Source organism: Podarcis pityusensis, assembly GCF_964106645.2.
Source record: "Podarcis pityusensis genome assembly, chromosome: 6".
NCBI lineage: Eukaryota > Metazoa > Chordata > Lepidosauria > Squamata > Lacertidae > Podarcis > Podarcis pityusensis.
Genome location: NC_138030.1, coordinates 92,944,299 through 92,963,155, shown reverse-complemented (window position 1 = coordinate 92,963,155; position 18,857 = coordinate 92,944,299). Strand labels below are relative to the sequence as shown.

Here is an 18,857-nt window from a genome sequence, read left to right as displayed (position 1 = left end):
AAGTTAACGTGTTTTTTTAACTGTTTTTATCTTGTATGTTTTTCTTTATTTTTCTTTTTTGTTACATCTTAAAAACTTTATTCTTTTTTCTGTATTTTGTATTTTCTTGTATTTTTATTTTTTGTTTTTGTATTCTTTGAAACTTTAATAAATATCATTAAAAAAAACAACAACACAATTCCCAGCAACCCTTAACAAACTACATTGTCCAGAATTATCTGAGGGAAAGAATGCTTCACAGGCGCGATGGAATACTGAGAACTCGTTTACTTTTGCAGCATAGCTGCAGTTCTCACGTTGTCAAAAGTTGCTGTGCTTCACCCGCTTCAAACTTTCCCATATTATTATTATTATTATTATTATTATTATTATTATTATTGCGTCATGCCCCTCACTCAAGACCCCAGCCCAGTTCACAAACACACTGACCGGTATCCCCCCCCCGGCCAGTCCCCCCCTTTTCTCCTCAGGCCGGCCAGGGCGTCGCGTGGAGCGGCCGCCCGTGAGGCGATTCCCGCTCGGAGCCCGCCACCCAGGGGTGGGAGCGGCCCTCCTTTCCCGCCCTCCTCTCTCGGCTCTGGTGTCGGTGGTTTGTTAGGGGGGTGGGCTGTGCTTGTCTGCTCGTTTTATTCTAATTATTATTTGAAAAAGGCGCGAGGAGACGTTGGAAAGAGGGAGGGAAGAAGAAAAGGCCGCCGCCGCCGCCGCCGCCGCCTTGAGGTCTGGCTCCTTGAGAAGCCTTTCAAAAGAGCGGCGCCTGCGAGAGGGCGGGCCTATTCTTGCGTGTTTGCGCGTGTGGAGGTACAAACACGGCCCGTATATAAATTCGGGCGGCCGTTAAGAGGGAGGGGATTCAAAATGAGGGAGGGCCGGAGGGCGGCGGAGCAGTTTGGCTTCGGGCGGGGCGCGTGCGTCTGAACGCGCCCAGTCTCGTGTCAGTCGGTCGAGGGCGCGAGCCTGCTGTCCGGGCGAGGGGCTTCCTCCTCCTCCTCCTACACGTGAAGGGAAGTGGTGAGGAGGGGGTCGCGGGCGTGCAGGTCCAAAGAGGGCCAGCCCAGGGGTGGAGGGAAGGTCGTGATTTGGCTATTTCTTGTTTCTGACTTGTTTTAGCCCTTGGGAAAGGGTGGGATGGAAGCTTGGTTGGGCGGCCTAGATTTCTTACACGAATGTCCCTCCCTCAAATAACACGTGGAAGGTACAGGGTTGCATGGATAGCATAGAATAATGCGGGTTTTTTATGGTGTGTTGTCCTTGGTGTCTAGAGTCGTTGCATTAGAAGTGCTTTTGTGCAAAGGATTTTTCTGGTTTGATTTTAAGATGGCGTATTCATACCTGCTTGCTAAGTAAACAAACATACCTTCTTACCTTTTAAAAATAAATAAATAAATAAAATAAAACAGCTTACAAGAATCATGTATGTCTAATTTGAGGTGACAGGCTTGGTTGCAATGTTTTTGTTAGAGGGCAGGTGTGGCTTGTGGGAGCAGTGGCACCGACTTTGGGGATGGACTCTTGTGTATGGCTCATCCCCTTCCTGTAAAAAAAGGGGGAAATAATAATAATATAATAATAATAATAATAAATTTTATTTATATCCCGCCCTCCCCAGCCGAAGCCGGGCTCAGGGCGGCTAACAACACTAAAATAGTGCAACATTATAAAAACATTATAAAAATTAATTAAAATCAAAATTGATGGCAACCATAAACTAAAGTTTTGTAAAGATTGCCAAAGGAGGGAGTCAGGCTGTGCCCTGGCCAAAGGCCTGGTGGAACAGCTCTGTCTTGCCGGCCCTGCGGAAAGATGTCAAGTCCTGCAGGGCCCTAGTCTCTTGTGACAGAGCGTTCCACCAGGTTGGAGCCGCAGCCGAAAAAGCCCTGACTCTAGTTGAGGCCAGCCTAACTTCTCTGTGGCCTGGAACCTTCAAGATGTTTTTATTTGAAGACCGTAAGTTCCTCTGTGGGGCATACCAGGAGAGGCGGTCCCGTAGGTACGAGGGTCCTAGGCCATATAGGGCTTTAAAGGTTAAAACCAGCGCCTTAAACCTGATCCTGTACTCCACCGGGAGCCAGTGCAGCTGGTAGAGCACCGGGTGAATGTGATCTCGCAGCAAAGACCCCGTAAGGAGTCTCGCTGCGGCATTCTGCACCCGCTGGAGTTTCTGGGTCAGTCTCAAGGCAGCCCCACGTAGAGCGAGTTACAATAATCCAGTCTGGAGGTGACCGTCGCGTGGATCACAGTGGCTAGGTCAGGGCGAGAGAGGTAAGGAGCCAACTGCTTAGCTTCGCGGAGATGAAAAAATGCTGCCTTTGTTATAGCTGCAATCTGCGCCTCCATGGAGAGGGAGGTATCGAAGATTACACCCAAACTCTTAATGGACGGTGCTGGCACTAATTGCACCCCCGCAAGAGATGGGACTTGCCCCCTCAATCCCATATCGTCCCGTCCCAGGAAAGGGTTTATTGGGCTTATGAAAGTTAACAGAAGATAACTTTCCAGGTTTATATTCAATCGTTGTTTCCCTCTGCTCCCAAACTCCCCCATGGGATAGTGAAAACTTAAAATTGCACCAAGCCAAGGCTGATCCAAGATGTTTTGCTAGGGCCAGATGGCAACCCCTGCCTCATTCTATCTACAGAAACTAAATGGGTGGCACTTGACTTCAACACTGGCAGCAGGATAGCATCCTCCACTGCACCAAAGGCAACATAATAGTTGAGGGTAGCTAGAACAGGTTGTGTAGTTGCACAGCTCTGTCCTCCCACAAAGGGAAATGGCCAAGAGACATAAGAGGAGTAGCCAGGAGGCTGCTGCCTTAGGCGGTTGACTTTACCTAGTGGTAGGGCTGGTCCTTTTTATAGTCCCTAAATCTTGATGCCCCTAGATCAGAACCTTCAAAGTTGTTATATCCATTTATGGGTGCAATCTAGCAGAATCTCAGCACTTACTAAATTCAGCAGGTTGTAGTGGGTATTACATTTATCAGTTGTCCATGAAGGAGCTCTAAAGTGTTTATGACTGACTGAACTGTGCTCTTGATGCTTGCAAGTATTGCTTTTGGGGGAGCTTGGATGATGGGGTTTATCAGTGCTGTTAAAGAGAGATGAGATGAAAGATAAACCTTGTACCCAGTTTGCTCAGACTTTAACTGTAAGGGTTTGTTATAGTTGTGTGCTTCTGAGGCTCTGTGGTGGGGTACTAATCCCAACACTGTCATTAAAAAAAGAACTGATCAGGATATTCCCCACTCCCTCCTAAAAACCATGCAAAGGTTACCGTTGTAAAAACAAAGCAGCAGCTCTTTCTGAGCACCTGTTTTTTCAGATCCCTCTGGGTTTCCAAGGTATCTCTTTTTCAGTTTGTGTACCTGTACTGTGTTCTCCCTTGTCCATCTCACAGTAACGTTATCTGGTGATTATTAAGCCGGTTATCGCCAAGAGCAGTATTTCTTTGTCCTTTAACACTTCCTTCTCACCTCCCCCAGTGTCAACATGTCCGATCAAGAACGCCTGATGAACTCGATGAAGAAAGTAGTGAGGTCCCTGCTGACACCAGTCAAGGAAGGCCTCACCCCTATGGAGTTAAACAAAGAATACAAGTCTATGATAGGAGAACCACTTCCGTTTCGTGCCCTGGGTTACCGTTCTGTCATGGAGCTGGTGATGGATATGCCAGATGTTGTTAGCATCTGCCCTAGTGGAAATGGCAATACTGTCCTCAGAGGTGGGTTTTGGATTAGTCGGCAAGAGCAGGGAATGCCAATAAATGGGGAATAATGTTTGGCAGGCATACAGGGAGTTTAGGCTGGGTGGTTCAAGAAAGAATGGAACTTGGCCAAAGAGCTGCCTATTGTAAATATGTCCTGTAGTTTGATTTTGAGGTCCCTCTGAACATAAAGCAGTCAAGGGCATTACCTTGCATTTTCCCGCAGAGTGCGGTTTGTTTTACAATAAAGGCAATTCTTCTGCAGTATTGTGTCATGGTGACACATTCCCCAAACATGGTTTAAATATGAACCAGTTTTTAAACCTAAGAAGATGAAATCTGCGTGTAAGAGTATTTTTTTAATGTGTTTATGTTGCAGGGTATAATGCACTTAGACTTCACTCACAGGGTTAACAGAATTAAGCTATTCCCACAACAAATAGAAGGTACAGATTTGGACATAACGTAGCCCAAGACATCCAAAGTACTTTCAATTCTATGTATATAGCATATTTTTTTGGTCATGTTTGATGTGTAATGTCTACCTAACAAGAGCCAGCACTCCAGGAGAGAGCACACCATGCGACATCTTCAACAGATTTCATGGTTGTGGGTGTTTCCCTTCACATACATGAATCACAAATACTGTAGGCTGGGGTGGGTGGGTGGTTGGGTTGCCTTGATGGTGGTAAGCAGGGAAGTAAATATAGAAATGGAGGGTTGTACATGAGATTAAATAGAGAGGTAAGGGAGCTCTAATAACTTAGGGAAAGAAGGATCTTCTGGTCTGAACAGCTGGGAAAACACCTATGCTTGCAAATCTACAAATATTGTGTATTATGATAACTAGCTGTATTTCTTTGGCAGTACCATTTTGTTGTAAGAGGATGGCAAGAAGAAAGGGGAGGGGGGGAGGAGAGGAGAAATTTTCTGTGTCAACATGCAACTTTAACCATATGGGCTTCTGTCTTTTAGCTATTCCAGATGAGTCCACTGAGTTGATTGCAAGCTTGGTTGCCAGACAGAAAAGCAAACCGAAGCCATATTTTTCCAGGGGAAAGCCAAATTTCTCTTTTAATGCCAGATCTTGCTCTGGCCTGCCTCAGCCCCCCCGAATTTCTCTGCCCCGGCGGGGTCGGGTTTCTCCTACTCTGCCAGCTGTGGTAAAAAGTGAACTGAAGGAACTGCTGAGATCTTCACCTGTCCTGCTTTCAGATTTTGACAAAGCCTTTAGTCGGCACTTTGGACGGAAGTTTGAATTTATGCGTTTTGGGTTCTTCTCTATGTTAGAAGTGCTGAATGCAGCTTCAGATATCGTCACGGTTGTGCAGACAAGGGCAGGCTCCTTGTTGACTCTAAAGCCCTCCATTAAGAAAAATCCAGAAAAGCTGCCAGAGTGTAAGTTTATGTTTGCTTAAATTCAGCTCTAGGGGAAAACTGCTCTTATTTGGCACCTTCATTTAGTTGAGATTCCTGCATTGCAAGGGGTTGAACTAGCTGACCCTAGATGACTCTACAACTTGTGTTTGCTTTACCCAATACTACCTTGCAGCCTTATGGTTCCTCTCCACATTAAACATACAAACTCCTTCTGCCCCAACGTGTAGATAAGCACCCCTCTCAAGAGGTATGGCTGGAAGAGGTGGGATCACAAATATAGGAACTTTGAGAAACCTATCTGTTACTGGAAAATGAGTAGTACTGGGTAGAGTTAATTCCCTTCTGAGAGCATGTGCTCTGTCTTGCTCTTTCTCAGACAGCAGCCAAGCATGAGAGTGGGAGTAGTGGGGTGAAGCAAAGACGTTGGTGCACTTCTATTAAAATAATTCATCTTAGTGTGTACTATTCATGTAGAATTTTGCACCCAACTGCAGATTGCACACAGCTGTGGACAAGAATCTACAAATAAATTATGTGCTCACTTCTATAGGTAGACAATTGATTTGTTTTTGTCACAGGTGCCAGTAAATAGAGTAAACTTGGGAAAAGGTTGTGGTCTGAGGTTCAGAGAGCTTGGCTTTGTTACTGAAAAATTATGACCAAATTGCCAAATATTTTTCAGTAGCATTTGAAACTGAAAACCATGGTGAAATACCGCCGGGGGGGGGAGTACACCCTATTTGAATTCTGTGGTTTTACATATGAGGACCTAGTAACAATCATCTGTTCCTTAGCAGATCTTAAAATTAGGTAAATACAACCTTACATGAACAACAAATGACATATCACAACGTGTCATGATTTATTTAACAGAAATGAATCCAAAATGGAGAAGCCTTATGATTCAGTAGCTTGTAGAACAACTTTTAGCAGCAATAACTTGAAGTAATTGTTTTCTGTATGACTTTATCAGTTTCCCACATCGTTGTGGAGGAATTTTGACCCACTCTTTTTTACAACATTGCTTCAGTTCATTAAGGTTTGCTGGCATCTCTTTATGCACAGCTTACTAAAGCATTTCAGTTGGGTTGAGGTCTGGACTTTGACTAGGCCATTGCAACACCTTGATTCTTTTTCAGCCATTCTGTTGTAGATTTGTGGGTGTGCTTGGGATCTTTGTCCTGTTGCATGACCCAGTTTCAGCCAAGCTTCAGCTGTCAGGCAGATGGCCTCACATTTGACTCTAGAATACTTTGATATACAGAGAAGTTCATGGTGACTCAATGATTGCAGGGTTCCCAGGTCCTGTGGTTGCAAACAAGCTAAAATCATCAACCCTCCACCTCTGTGCTTGACAACTGATATGAGGTGTTTGTGCTAATATGCTGTGTTTGGTTTTCGCCAAATGTGGCGCTGTGCATTATGGCCAGAAATCTCCACTTTGGTACCGTCTGCCCAAGGGACATTGTTCCAGAGCTTTGTGCTTTGTTCAGGTGCAACTTTGCAAACCTAAGCCGTCCTGCCATATTCTTTTTATAGAGAAGAGGCTTTCCCCTGGCAACCCTTCCAAACAAAGCATACTTGTTCTTTTTCTGATTGTACTGTTATGAACTTTAACATTTAACATGCCAAGGCCTGTAGACTCTGAGATGTAACTCTTGAGTTACTTGCAATCTTGAATGTTTTCCACTTTTGAATAATCTTTCTCACTGTGGAATGATGGAATTAAAATTGGTTGGATATGGCTTTATAACCCTTCCCAGTTTCATGGGCAGCAATTATTGCTTCTCTAGGAGCATTGCTGATGTCTTTCCTCCTCGGCATTGTGTTATCTAGAGCAGCAAACTGATAAAACTTCGGCTTTTGTAGAGGTGAGTACACTTGCTGATGATCAATTAAGCAAGCACATTTGATTAGCAGCAACTGTCTTCTACTTAGCCCCTTAATTCCTATGGAAGCAGTAAGTTTTTCACAAATAGCTTCCCCATTTTGGCTTTATTTTTGTTACATAAATCACGGCATGTTGTAATATGACATCTGAGGTTGTTCACCTGAGGTTGTATTTACCTCATTTTAAGACCTGCTAAGGAACAGATGACTGTTATTATGTCCTCATGTACAACCACAGAATTCAAAGAGGGTGTACTTTCTCCCCTCCCCCCATGACTGTAAGTATTCATGAAGGCTCTGCATTAAGCTCATTCTTCCTTTCTGCTTTGTCAGTTAAGCAAAATGGTGATCCTAAGCCTTGTGCACTTGAGCTGATGAGTGAGTCATCTTGTATCTGCTCAAACATGCAAGTGATAAATAAAACAATACAGTAAAGGGTTTTGTGCTGTGCTGTTGGCTTATATTGAGATTCCACTGCTCTTGGAGGTGTTCTTGGAAATGAGTGTGAGCCTTCCAGCATTGCCTACCTAGGGAAACAGAATACTGTCACCTGAAATCATGTCTGTAAACCCTTTCTTGGCTTTATTAAGGCAAAGCTGTGATTCCATCACATAAGACAAAGCAGACTTTGCCTACTACTCTGCCAGCACCTGCAGTGAAGAAATCTTCAACCCCTGCCCTACCTATGGATAATCAAAATCCATCTCCAAGCCAAGAATCTGATGCTTTAGTAGTAGAGTTGAAACCAGTGGAAACCCCATTAGTGAGAACTGATGAGAGGATGAAACAAGTAAGTAATAGAAACATTGCACTCCAAAGGTGACTAAACTAAGGGAATATTTAATTAGTTATTATGAGAAAATGAGAATCCGTATGGACACATTTCATATTGTTTGGTGTCTTAATTAGTACACATCGTCCATGTAGAAGGATTTTAAACCTAAGTTCTTAAAGATGAGAAAAGATCTTCTTTAAGCTGGGTGAGGACAGAGGTCGCCAGCCTTCTTGGTTGGGCCAGTGGGCATATTTGGAATCTGCCAGTCATAAAATGGCTGCCATGGGCACTTGACATAATTAGTGATGTTAAATTCTCGAGAATAATCTCGATTAATGAGGTGTGTACATTTAAAGCAGCTGTGTAGATGACACAGAATTTACAGTTTGTGGAGAATATTCTCCAGAGAATTTTCTAGCATCACCTCACATCACTAGGCATCTGTGGGGTGTGTCATGACACAAAATAGCTGCCATATCTAAAAGAGAAAAAATGAAGACCACAGAATAGTGCAGGCATGCCTCCCCCCCGCCATCAGTTGGAATTGCTACTGTACTTGCTGAAATAGAGAAGCTCAGCTCCTTTTCTCACGGTTACCTCCCAGCATAACAGCATAATATGCTTCTGCAGCAAATGCAAACAGTTAATCAAAATGACTGTCACAGCAAGGAAAATGTAAATAGGAGAAAAGAGGAGTTTTCCCAAGGAACGCTCACTGAGTGCATAGAAAATTTGTTGATCTGGGTGCTTCCACACTAGACACTTGGTGTGGGAATGCCGTGCCTTTTTCACTCACTCTTTACTGGGCACACTTGTTACGCGGTCCTGTGGTTTTTCCTTATTTTTCAGACTGCAGAGGAAGATCAGAAAAACAGTGCAGTTTTTGTAGGTGTAGACAGCCTTGATGCTTCTGTTCAGCTTATTTTTTAAAAAGGGTTTTTGATGCATGTAGTGACTTTCGTAAGATTACAGTAGTGCCATTCAAAATCCCTTCGCTTTTCATCCAGACCTTTTTTTGTTAACCAGCTTTTAATTAGCACTGAAGAGCTTTGTGTAGGCATTTATATTAAAATATTAATATTACTAAAATAGATCTTTTTAATGAACAAATGTTCTAAAGCTGTAGCTATACAATTTTTAAAAATGAACCCTGCTGCCTTTCTTGTCACCACTATTGTAACAATGCTTTTGTCCCCCACCTTCAATTTAAACACTTACGTTTCCACACAAATGTTAAATTGCTTGTCATTTTGGCATTTACTGAAGAGTACAATGGCCAATCAAGTCTCAGTGAATGCTCTTAGTGTTAATTAATATTTTTTTTTTTGAAGGATCACTTAGACTTTTATTTTTATTTCTTTTTGCTGCTCAGACAAATTAGACACTCCCAAACCACAGCTGCTGTGCTACATGCTCTGTGTGGGCAGAACAGATAAGGATGTAGACACTAGAAACACACAGTGCCCCTGATAGTGTGGAGAGTTGATTGCTCTTCCATATTTAGCTCACTGCAGTTATTAGCTCTAGCAGCTGCCTTATGGAAGCAGGCTTGGAATTGTTATCTTGCATTTCTATCAGTGAAAAAGTACTGCAAACTGCAGAGGTCTTTGAAAAAACAAGGCAGAAGACTTCTTGCCTGACTCAGTCAATGGATGGGAGTTCAGTCGGCAGTTATTGCTGCAGTCCTGTCCACCTTACCCTATACAGTAGTACCTCGGGTTAAGTACTTAATTCGTTCCAGAAGTCCGTTCTTAACCTGAAACTGTTCTTAACCTGAAGCACCACTTTAGCTAATGGGGCCTCCCGCTGCTGCCGCGCCGCCGGAGCACGATTTCTGTTCTTATCCTGAAGCAAAGTTCTTAACCCGAGGTACTATTTCTGGGTTAGCGGAGTCTGTAACCTGAAGCGTCTGTAACCCAAGGTACCACTGTACCACTAAAAATGTAAGCTTGTGTCCAGTGAATTAAAAAAGTAGCAGCAGCAGCATGGACTACACTTACACTGGGCAAGATGCAGTGGTTTGGTGGTTGAGGGCACCTTATTACCTGCCCTTTACCCTAAGGTCCCAAGCCTGGTTGCATCATTGCAACACAATTTTACAAACAGGTAAAAAGAACTTAAAACCACAGAAATAATGTGGATCCTAAAAATCTACATCTCAACTTTGGAAAGCCCAGGGTAAAGCGGTGCATCTTCAGCGTTCCCTAGAAGCCGTATAATGATGGTGCTAGATGCACATCTGTGGGGAGGAAATTTCACAGCTCTGGCTGCCATGGAGAATGCCCTCTGCTGAACCACCTTCTCCCTCGCTCGCTTCTGAGGGCGATGGAGCAACTAAGAGTGACCCCTCTGCCAATCTTAGTACCTGAGATTCTGTAGGGAAGGAGGTGGTCTTTCAGGTATCGGGACTGAATTGTTTAGGGCTTTAAACACTAATGTGAGCACCTTGAATTGGGCGCATACCTTTTTTCCCCCCTTTGGCTCCTGCAGAGGAGGACAGGGTTATCACTAAACAGAAGCTGTTGTTAAAAGCAGGTTCCTCTAACTTTCGGGTATTGGAAACTATTTTGTCCAATGATGTCATTCCTGCTATATAATTATACAATATTATGCATATTTTAGATGTAGGTGGGAGGTCAGGCTGTGTGAGAGTGAGCAGGAAGAAGAGGGCACCAAAGGCGGGGAAATGTAAAGACTCAACCCGCTGCTTTAAAAAAATGGAACTTATTTACAATATTTGTACCAATCCTATCATGTGATCTTGATATGTAATCTACCATTAATATATCTGAAGTGATTGTTGCGTGGTGTTCAAAACTTTCAGTGTGAAGTTTCCAATGTAAATGCCACATTTATATGAATGGATGCCAATTTGTATTCACTGGCTTTTCCTCTCACTTTCTTCATATCTGTGGAATCTGTTTCTCAAAGCTAGAGAAGGAGATGCAGATAGCACTTTCCCAGAAAGGACCTGGAGGGACAATTGGCTCCGAACTTAAGGAAAAAATAAAAACTGTAAGTGTTCATAATTTAAGGAACTTAGGTTGATTGTTTTTTTTAAAGGCATGTCATTAATTAAAACTATGCAAAGGAGCCTTTCCGGAGCCTTAGGCAAACATTCCCTGCCATGCTTCCCACCTTCTTTCCTGGTGTGAGGCATATGATGATTTGACCATTTGTCTGAGCTGGCAGACTATCTTGTGCTTACTCTGCAAATCAGGATTGAAAACTGAGGAAGAATGTCTGAATTAATAATCTTAAAACCCAGCCTGTGTGCCCCTCTCCTTGACCTCTTATATTCCAGAAAACCTGGGCTGGATCTAGACACATCAAAGAAGCGTTTCAGTGTAAAGCATTGTAAATTTAAACGGAAAACAGGTGGAGAAAAATAGGACTCCGCATTGCCATCTGATGGCACAATGTTATATCACACATACAACACATAAATCACATTTTTTTAACCAGTCTAGCTGAGTCCTGGGTGCTTTAAAGAAAAAAATTGGGAAATTGTATTGCATGTAGCTGTGTATAGAAAATAAACTTTTGTGCCTGTATATTTTTATTTTGCAAATGTTTTCTTAGATGCAAGACAAGTGGCTAGTTGGGGGGTATTGTTGTAAATCTTTGTTTCATGCGCAACATTCTTATCGGCTGTTTAGACTGCATGACAACTAATTGTTGACTTTATGTTGTTTGTAATTTAGATTGTAGCGCAGCACCCCGAAGGATTGCTTGTTTCTAAGTTACCTGGTGAATTTGAGGTAAGTTTCCTCCTTTCGGAAGTGGCTTTTGCTTTTGTCCTTTTCTGTGTATGTTTCTACTGAAACAAATATTGGCGCCTGAGTCAGAGAGACAGCCAATAGCTCAGCATTCTAGACCACAGTTTGCTTGGGCTCGTTCCAGCTCATGCACACTCTTCTAAACCATGGTTCAGCACATTAGTGCACAATCTACACCCCTTGACTTAATATTATATAGCCTTTGGTCTTTAGGAAGAAGGGAAGCGGGGGGTGGGCATAGCTGTCAACCGTCCCTTATTTGGTGGGAAATATTGTTCAGCGTAGACCAAAAGTGAACAAAACAGACAAGAAATTTTACTGGGTTATATTCTCTGGGTGAAAATGGAGATACTTTCCAGTTTTTATGGACCAGATTCAAAGAGATTTCCTATGAAAAGTTCAAATTCAATATTTTCCCTTTTGTCCACCCCACTCGCTGCTCATTTCCTTCTTGACCAGCACTTGAACTAAATGTTTTGGAGAGCATTTTAGCTTCCAAAAAGTACCTATTTTTTATTGCTTGTTAGTATGGCTATTGCAAGTCCAAAGGAAGAATATTGCAGGACGTCCTTTTTGCATTGATTAATCAGATTTTCTTTATATCTAGCGACATTTTAAAGAAATACTGGCAGTAAAGAAACTAGGTTTCTTAAACCTGATGGAACTGGTTGGTGCCCTTAGTGATGTTCTCCATATTGAATGCAAAGAAGGGGAGCAAGACTGGCGCATCTTTGACATTGAGTCACAGTGCTTAAGAGATGGTAAGTGGGGAACACTGCACTTGCTGATACTTCCAAGGTGGCAGGTTGGATTGGGCACAAAAAAACAAACTTCTTAACCCATGCCATTTGATAAAGCAAGTTTGCATTTGGGTTGCAATAGACTATATTTCATACCAAAGGTGTGTTGATAGGCTCCTATTGTTTTCCCCTTGGCACACAATATATTATCACATGCCGTCTCAATTTCCAAGTACAGTGGTACCACAGGTTAAGAACTTAATTCATTCTGGAGGTCTGTTCTTAACCTGAAACTGTTCTTAATCTGAGGTACCACTTTAGCTAATGGGGCCTCCTGCTGCTGCCGCGCAATTTCTGTTCTCATCCTGAAGCAAAGTTCTTAATCTGAGGTACTATTTCTGGGTTAGCGGAGTCTGTAACCTGAAGCGTTTTAACCCGAGGTACCACTGTAGTGTGAGATTCCAGGCGTTCCAGGTGTTTACCAAGGTTCAGTTTCCTTGGAATGAGGCACCGTGGAGATTGTGGTGTCTTTATAATAGGGAAGCTTTTAATCGGTGATATTTTACTGTATTTTTTGTTTCTATGGAAGCCGCCCAGCGTGGCTGGGGAAACCCAGCCAGATGGGCGGGGTACAAATAATAAATTATTATTATTATTATTATTATTATTATTATTATTATTTATAATATGTGATTTATTTACACATATATACAAAATGAGTCTAGGATGGCAGGATTCACAGCATTAACACCCCAATGAGCTTTTGCTTCTTCCAAAGCTGCAGCCTTAGATTCGAACAGAAATCAAACATCGCTCTGACTCTGGCTTCCTAGCCTGTTGCTTTTCACCTTCTAGCTTCTATCTCACATCACTTAACACTCTCCACTCTGCCTTTGTCCTTCCAACTACCCACGAGTTGAGGAAGAGGCCTCCACCCATTTGCTGTATGGTACAGAGCCCCTTCCTTTGCTTCCCTTAATGGCTCATTACCCAGGCTATCGCCTCACCAGGAAGTCGCCAGTTGCTTGTGTGCACTCTTGTCTGATGAGGGTGCTTAAGCTGGGGGGGGGGTGTCCCACTAATGTGCCAGTTGTTCAACTGGGGCACAAGCCTGAAAAAGTTGATGCCAGCTATGTAGAGGGCAGAAGTTGTGGTGTGTGTGCATTCTGTGCCCCCCTAGGAGCTGCTGTAAGTGCATGCTTTTGTCAAAAAGGAATTAAACCACCAGCCGTTTGTCCGCCTTGGCTGAGTGTGCGCAGGATAATAGCGTCCTTATAAGTGGGATGGTCTGCTCCAGAATATTTGGCAGGGGTGAAACAAAGGTGAACCATGCTTGCAGCTTGTAATTTTAGCCCTCAGAAAGGCTGGCAGATTGCACCTTGTTTCACTTTCCAGCTTACAGATCCTTCCAAGGTGGATCCGAAGAAACATTAAACTATATTTTTACAAATTGCGCTAAACAATATCAACATATCAAATTTATCAAAGCAGAGAAGGGCTATAGCTCAGTGGTAGAGCATCTGTCTTGCAAGTAGAAGGTCCCAGGATCAGTCTCTGGCATCTCCAGGTAGGGTTGGGAAAGCCCCCCCCCCCCCCCAAATCCTAGAGAACCACAGTCAGTTGCAGTACTGAGCAAGATGGACCAAGTAGATGGACTCAGTATATGGCAGCTTCCTATGTTTGTATCAAGGCTCTTTTCACAGGTCGAGGGAATGTCCAGCTGAACAGGCTCTGAGATGGTCTTCAGATGCCTCCCTCCCTCTTCTGTCACAAGAGACTAGGGCCCTGCGGGACTTGACATCTTTCCGCAGGGCCTGCAAGACAGAGTTGTTCCGCCAGGCCTTTGATCAGGGCGCAGCCTGACTCCCTCCTCTGGCAACCTGCACAGAACTTTGCTTAATTGGTTGCCATCAATTTGATTTAATTAATTTTTATAATGAAATATTTTTAGATTGTGTGATTATTTGATTTTTTGATTATTTGATTGTTGTTAGCCGCCCTGAGCCCGGCTTCGGCTGGGGAGGGCGGGATATAAATAAAATTTATTATTATTATTATTATTCTTATTCTTAGATCAGGCATACGCAAACTAGCCCCTCCAGATGTTTTGGGACTACAACTCCCATCATCCCTAGCTAACAGGACCAGTGCTCAGGGATGGTAGTCTCAAAACATTTGGAGGGCCAAATTTGTCTATGCCTGTCTTAGGTCCTTCCTAATTTTCTGTGATGTGTGAAGATGCATTAAGCATGCATGCTTAATAGACTACTTTTATTTTTGAATTTAACAACACCTTTTTTGGGGGGGGGGGAATAGCAGCCAAGTAGGGGAAATTTTGAGCAGAAAAGCAGGTCAGGACCCTGCCCTGATTCAGAATGGGAGCCTATTCCAACTGGACACTGGTTGGTTTTTCCCAGGTGTGAAAATGGCAGATGAACTATGTTTCCTTAAAACATATAACTATACATAAACTATACATAAACTAAACATAAACCGCTCAGCTGGAAAGGGGAAAGAGGGCGGTCCCCGGGCGTGCCTGGCCTTAAGTAGGCTAGGCCATGCCTCCCCAGCCCACCGATTGGCAGGTCCGGGTCGACGACACGCCCGGGGATTCCCTGGATCTCACGGGGGCAATAAGCCAGCCCCCGCGTGTGTGGCAGGGGTTAGCCCGCAACCCCCTCTCCTCCCAAGCTTGGAAACGGCTTTGGCCTTGCCTCTGTGATGTATGATTCTTGAATGCAAACTTCCTCCTTTGGGCTTGAACTTTGGGAACTGCCAATTCAGACTTTTTAAAATGAAGGTTGTGTGTTTGCCTTCTAAACATAAGTATCTGTTGTTCCTATAGATGAGCATGCAAGTGATAAGATTGCCCAGCCTGACTCTTTAGCACATGAAGAGACGCCAGATGTGCATGAGCTGCTCAGCTGGAATTTTCCTCTGGAGGAATCTAAGGCTCCAGATGTGAAACTTAGTGTAGTAACGAAGATGACGACACCGGTAGGCTGACATTGCCGTGGTATCATGGTTAACATGTAGCGTCATGTTTTACAACAGTTGGATAGATATCAAGAGACGACTAACAGTGGATTGTATTTTTTTTTTAAAATCAGTTGTTTTTGTGTATAATTTTTATTAATTTTTCTGTTTTACAGTTTAACATACTCATTTTACATCCTTAAGATATCAGTGACGTGACTTCTTCCCTTTCCCTGGTTCATTTTACACATCATAAATCCCTGCATATTTTACAAAAGCTATACCTTTCAGTATTCCATTATTGCATCCATCAACATTTACATTGTTTAATTTATCTTAATGCTGCCAGCATTTTCAGCTGTACACAATTATTTCCCATATATTCAATAAACTTTTTCCATCTTCTTTAAACGTGTGCTCTTCTTATTCTCTTATTCTATATAAGTCTGCAAGTTGTACATATTCTGTCAAAATATTTATTAACTTGTTACCAAAATTAGATTTAAGGCTTTCCTTTAACCAGTGATATTAAAATGTGCCTTATTGTTTAATATATTAGCTTTGTTTATTTAATTATTACTTGCTAACAGAGTTTTGCAAGCCAACCTGCAATTTAAGTGCTCAAGGCAACTCACAACAAGAACAAAAAATTAAAATTAAAAACCAAAAGTATAATATAGTTTAAGAATGCACATTTTGTCAGTAGGTTTCAGGTGAAGTTCCTTGGGAAGATAATTCTACAGTGAGCGCTGCCACTGAGATGTAGCCAACTGCCACATCTCATTTGGAGTAGGACTTCTGAGAAGATCTCTAGATGTAGGTTGGTAGGCATGTGGTTCAGGTACCCTGGTCCAAACTGGTCCTTAAAGGTTCAACACCTCAAATTGGGTCTGGGAATAGTCTGGGAGCCAGTGAAGACGACAAAGCATTGGTGTGATACACTAATTTCATAAAATCTCAGTTAGCTTTCTCTCAACCAAATTCTGAAGTAACAGAAGTTTCCAGGCTGTATTCAGCCATAGCCCCACCCCCACAATTAGGATTTTTCCCTACCTCTGTCTCTCCTACCTTTGTTTTTCAAAAATCTCTCTGGTTTGCATTTTAAAATTGTATTAAGAATGTTTATTTACATTGTGTTTATATTAGTTCAGTGATATCCCAAGCTGCGCAGTGTTTTTGCCTGGGGAAATGGAATATAAGTATGTAAACACATAAGTAAGTGAGGAAAATGTGAGCGAGAGAGGCTTTGATGTTTCAGCAGAACCATGTCATAGAGGAATTATTCACTGAGGGTATGGAAAATCAGGAAGGGATGTAATGGAGTTAGGGCTGTCTGTGTGGCACTTTATGTTGCATGTTAGGGCATCCAGACTCATTGCTGTTGGGATGGAGACTTGGAAGACTAGGAAAGCGTTTTGGATTCCCGTGTAGTCAAGTACTTGGGATTTTCCAGCCCTGGAAATCTCTTGAGTGTCCCGGATGAATCTGTTGTACTGCTTGGATCAGAATGACTTTCTTTTACTTTCCTTATGTTTGCAGCACCTGGGTATAGAGGATACTCACATTATTCAAGAGATCATGGAAAATGAAATCCCGCCAGATGCCGTCCAGGACAGAAGCCTTTACAGCCTTCCCCAGCTGGACACCAGTGCTTTAGTGGGACTATTTGTGGAATACATTGTCTCTCCTTCGCAATTCTATGTCCGAATCTACAGTGCAGAAACGTCAGTGAAGTTAGAAAACATGATGTTGGAAATGAGGTGAGGGGGAACTTACCCATTTCGGTCTGGGCTTTTCGTTGTATATGAGCTAGGATTGCAGGGAGAAAAGAGAACCCAGTTTGGTATTGGGTGTTCTTGTGGTCTGTCGAAACTCATGTGCAAAAACTTTACCCTGTTTCTTGGGAAGGGTATTCTTTGATGTATACATTTCAGTGTGCATGGTTCTCGTATTTTATTTTATTGAAGCAGCACGATAATCAACCGAGCAGAAAACCCTTCTAAACATCAAAATAGGTCTGAACAAACAAATGGGGTTTTAGTAGATGTTTAATGCATCCAACCAATGAAACTTCCCATATCTCTTTGGGTTGGTGCCATCTTGTCAATCTCCTACAAAAGCCTGGGTGAACAGCTGCATTTTTCAGCTGCCACCCAAGCAGTCTATGTAATCAGAGGGAGAGTCAGCAGTGTTCACCTGTCCTCCAGTTGTCCTCATTGCTCTGCACACTCAGGCAGGGAAGAGGAGGGACAAAGTCAGTGCAGTGCAAACACACTAGTGTTTTCACTACAGCCTCCTTGCCCCTTTACCTATCCACCAGAGTCAACAGTGACACAAGCAACTGAACATCAGATGAATCATAGAATCATGAAATTGTAGAGGAAGAAGAAGGAGGTGCTGACCTAAATGGCCTCGGTCCTGTATACCTGAAGGAGCATTTCCACCTACCATCATTCAGCCCGGACACTGAGGTCCAACGCCGAGGGCCTTCTGGTGGTTCCCTCTTTGCAAGAAGTGAAGTTACAGGGAACCAGGCAAAGGGCCTTCTTGGTAGTGGCGCCTGCCCTGTGGAACACCCTCCCATCAGATGTCAAGGAAATAAGCAACTATCTTACTTTTAAAAGACACCTGAAGGCAGCCCTGTTTAGGGAAGTTTTTAATGTTTAATGCTGTATTGTGTTTTTAACATTCGGTTGGGAGCCGCCCAGAGTGGCTGGGGAAACCCAGCCAGATGAGGGGGTATAAATAAGAAATAATAATAATTTAGTCCAACCCCTGCAAAGCACAAATGTCCCCACCCTGTCATCTGCTCCTGGATCTGCTTCTATGCCAGTTGTAGTTCTATAGCCACCACAGATAAGACCCTATCTGTGGTCACTGCATGGTGTACTTGTCCCATCAACAGGACCACAGGGATGACTTCTCTTGCAGATCTCAATGCAGATTAATAATGGTATAGGGATATCTGAGACTCAAAAGTTTTTTAAGACTTCAAATGTCTGCTACTTAGCCATAGGATTGTACTGTTAGTGACCCACTTGGATCCTGTATTTCAGACGATGCTATTCTAGTAAACATGTAGCTGACCGATACATCATGCCCGAAGCCTCAATCAGTCCTGGTCAGCTTTGTTGTATAAAAAATTCGGAAGACAAATGGTGGTACAGAGTTATCATTCATCGAGTGCTCAATGACCAGGAAGTGGAAGTGTTTTACCCGGACTTCGGAAGTACGAGGACTGCCCAGAAATCCTCGCTGAGGTTTCTGAAGTAAGTAAATCGTGTGCTAGGCAGGGAATGCTTATCGGCTGAGAACTGGTGAATGGTGAGACCTCTTTCTTTTCTACTCTTGCTCTCAGAAAAATTAATGGAGGATAAGATTATGTTCTACCTCCACTTTCAGAGGCAGTCTGTTCCTGGATATGAGTTGCTGCACTCCGGTCCTGCTTGCAGACTTCCCAAAAGCTTCTAGGTGGCCACTGCAAGAACAGGATGCTCATTAGATGGGTCATTGACCTCATTCAGCAGAGATGACTCTTATGCTCTCATACGCAAATCCCACGCACCCTTCCTTCCTCTCACACACAAGTCCATTCACTCAACATTCTTTTCA

The 18,857-nt window shown here is 43.1% G+C and overlaps 1 protein-coding gene across 5 annotated transcripts in view; it reads left to right on the top strand.

Moving 5' to 3' along the window:
• The first annotated feature begins 435 nt into the window (after positions 1-435).
• The window catches only part of TDRD5 (tudor domain containing 5), a 28,399-nt gene continuing 9,977 nt past the window's right edge, over positions 436-18,857 (top strand). For 2 of the 5 annotated variants that reach the window (XM_081012086.1, XM_081012090.1), the window contains exons 1-10: positions 437-1,011; positions 3,485-3,723; positions 4,681-5,103; positions 7,566-7,765; positions 10,682-10,765; positions 11,455-11,511; positions 12,137-12,290; positions 15,115-15,266; positions 16,785-17,005; positions 18,302-18,514. In XM_081012086.1, the coding sequence (XP_080868212.1) occupies positions 3,492-3,723; positions 4,681-5,103; positions 7,566-7,765; positions 10,682-10,765; positions 11,455-11,511; positions 12,137-12,290; positions 15,115-15,266; positions 16,785-17,005; positions 18,302-18,514 (1,736 nt within the window). In that variant the 5' untranslated portion in view covers positions 437-1,011; positions 3,485-3,491. Of the gene's footprint in view, positions 1,012-3,484; positions 3,724-4,680; positions 5,104-7,565; positions 7,766-10,681; positions 10,766-11,454; positions 11,512-12,136; positions 12,291-15,114; positions 15,267-16,784; positions 17,006-18,301; positions 18,515-18,857 lie in introns of all 5 variants that reach the window. The other 3 variants (XM_081012089.1, XM_081012087.1, XM_081012088.1) reach the window with 3 other exon arrangements.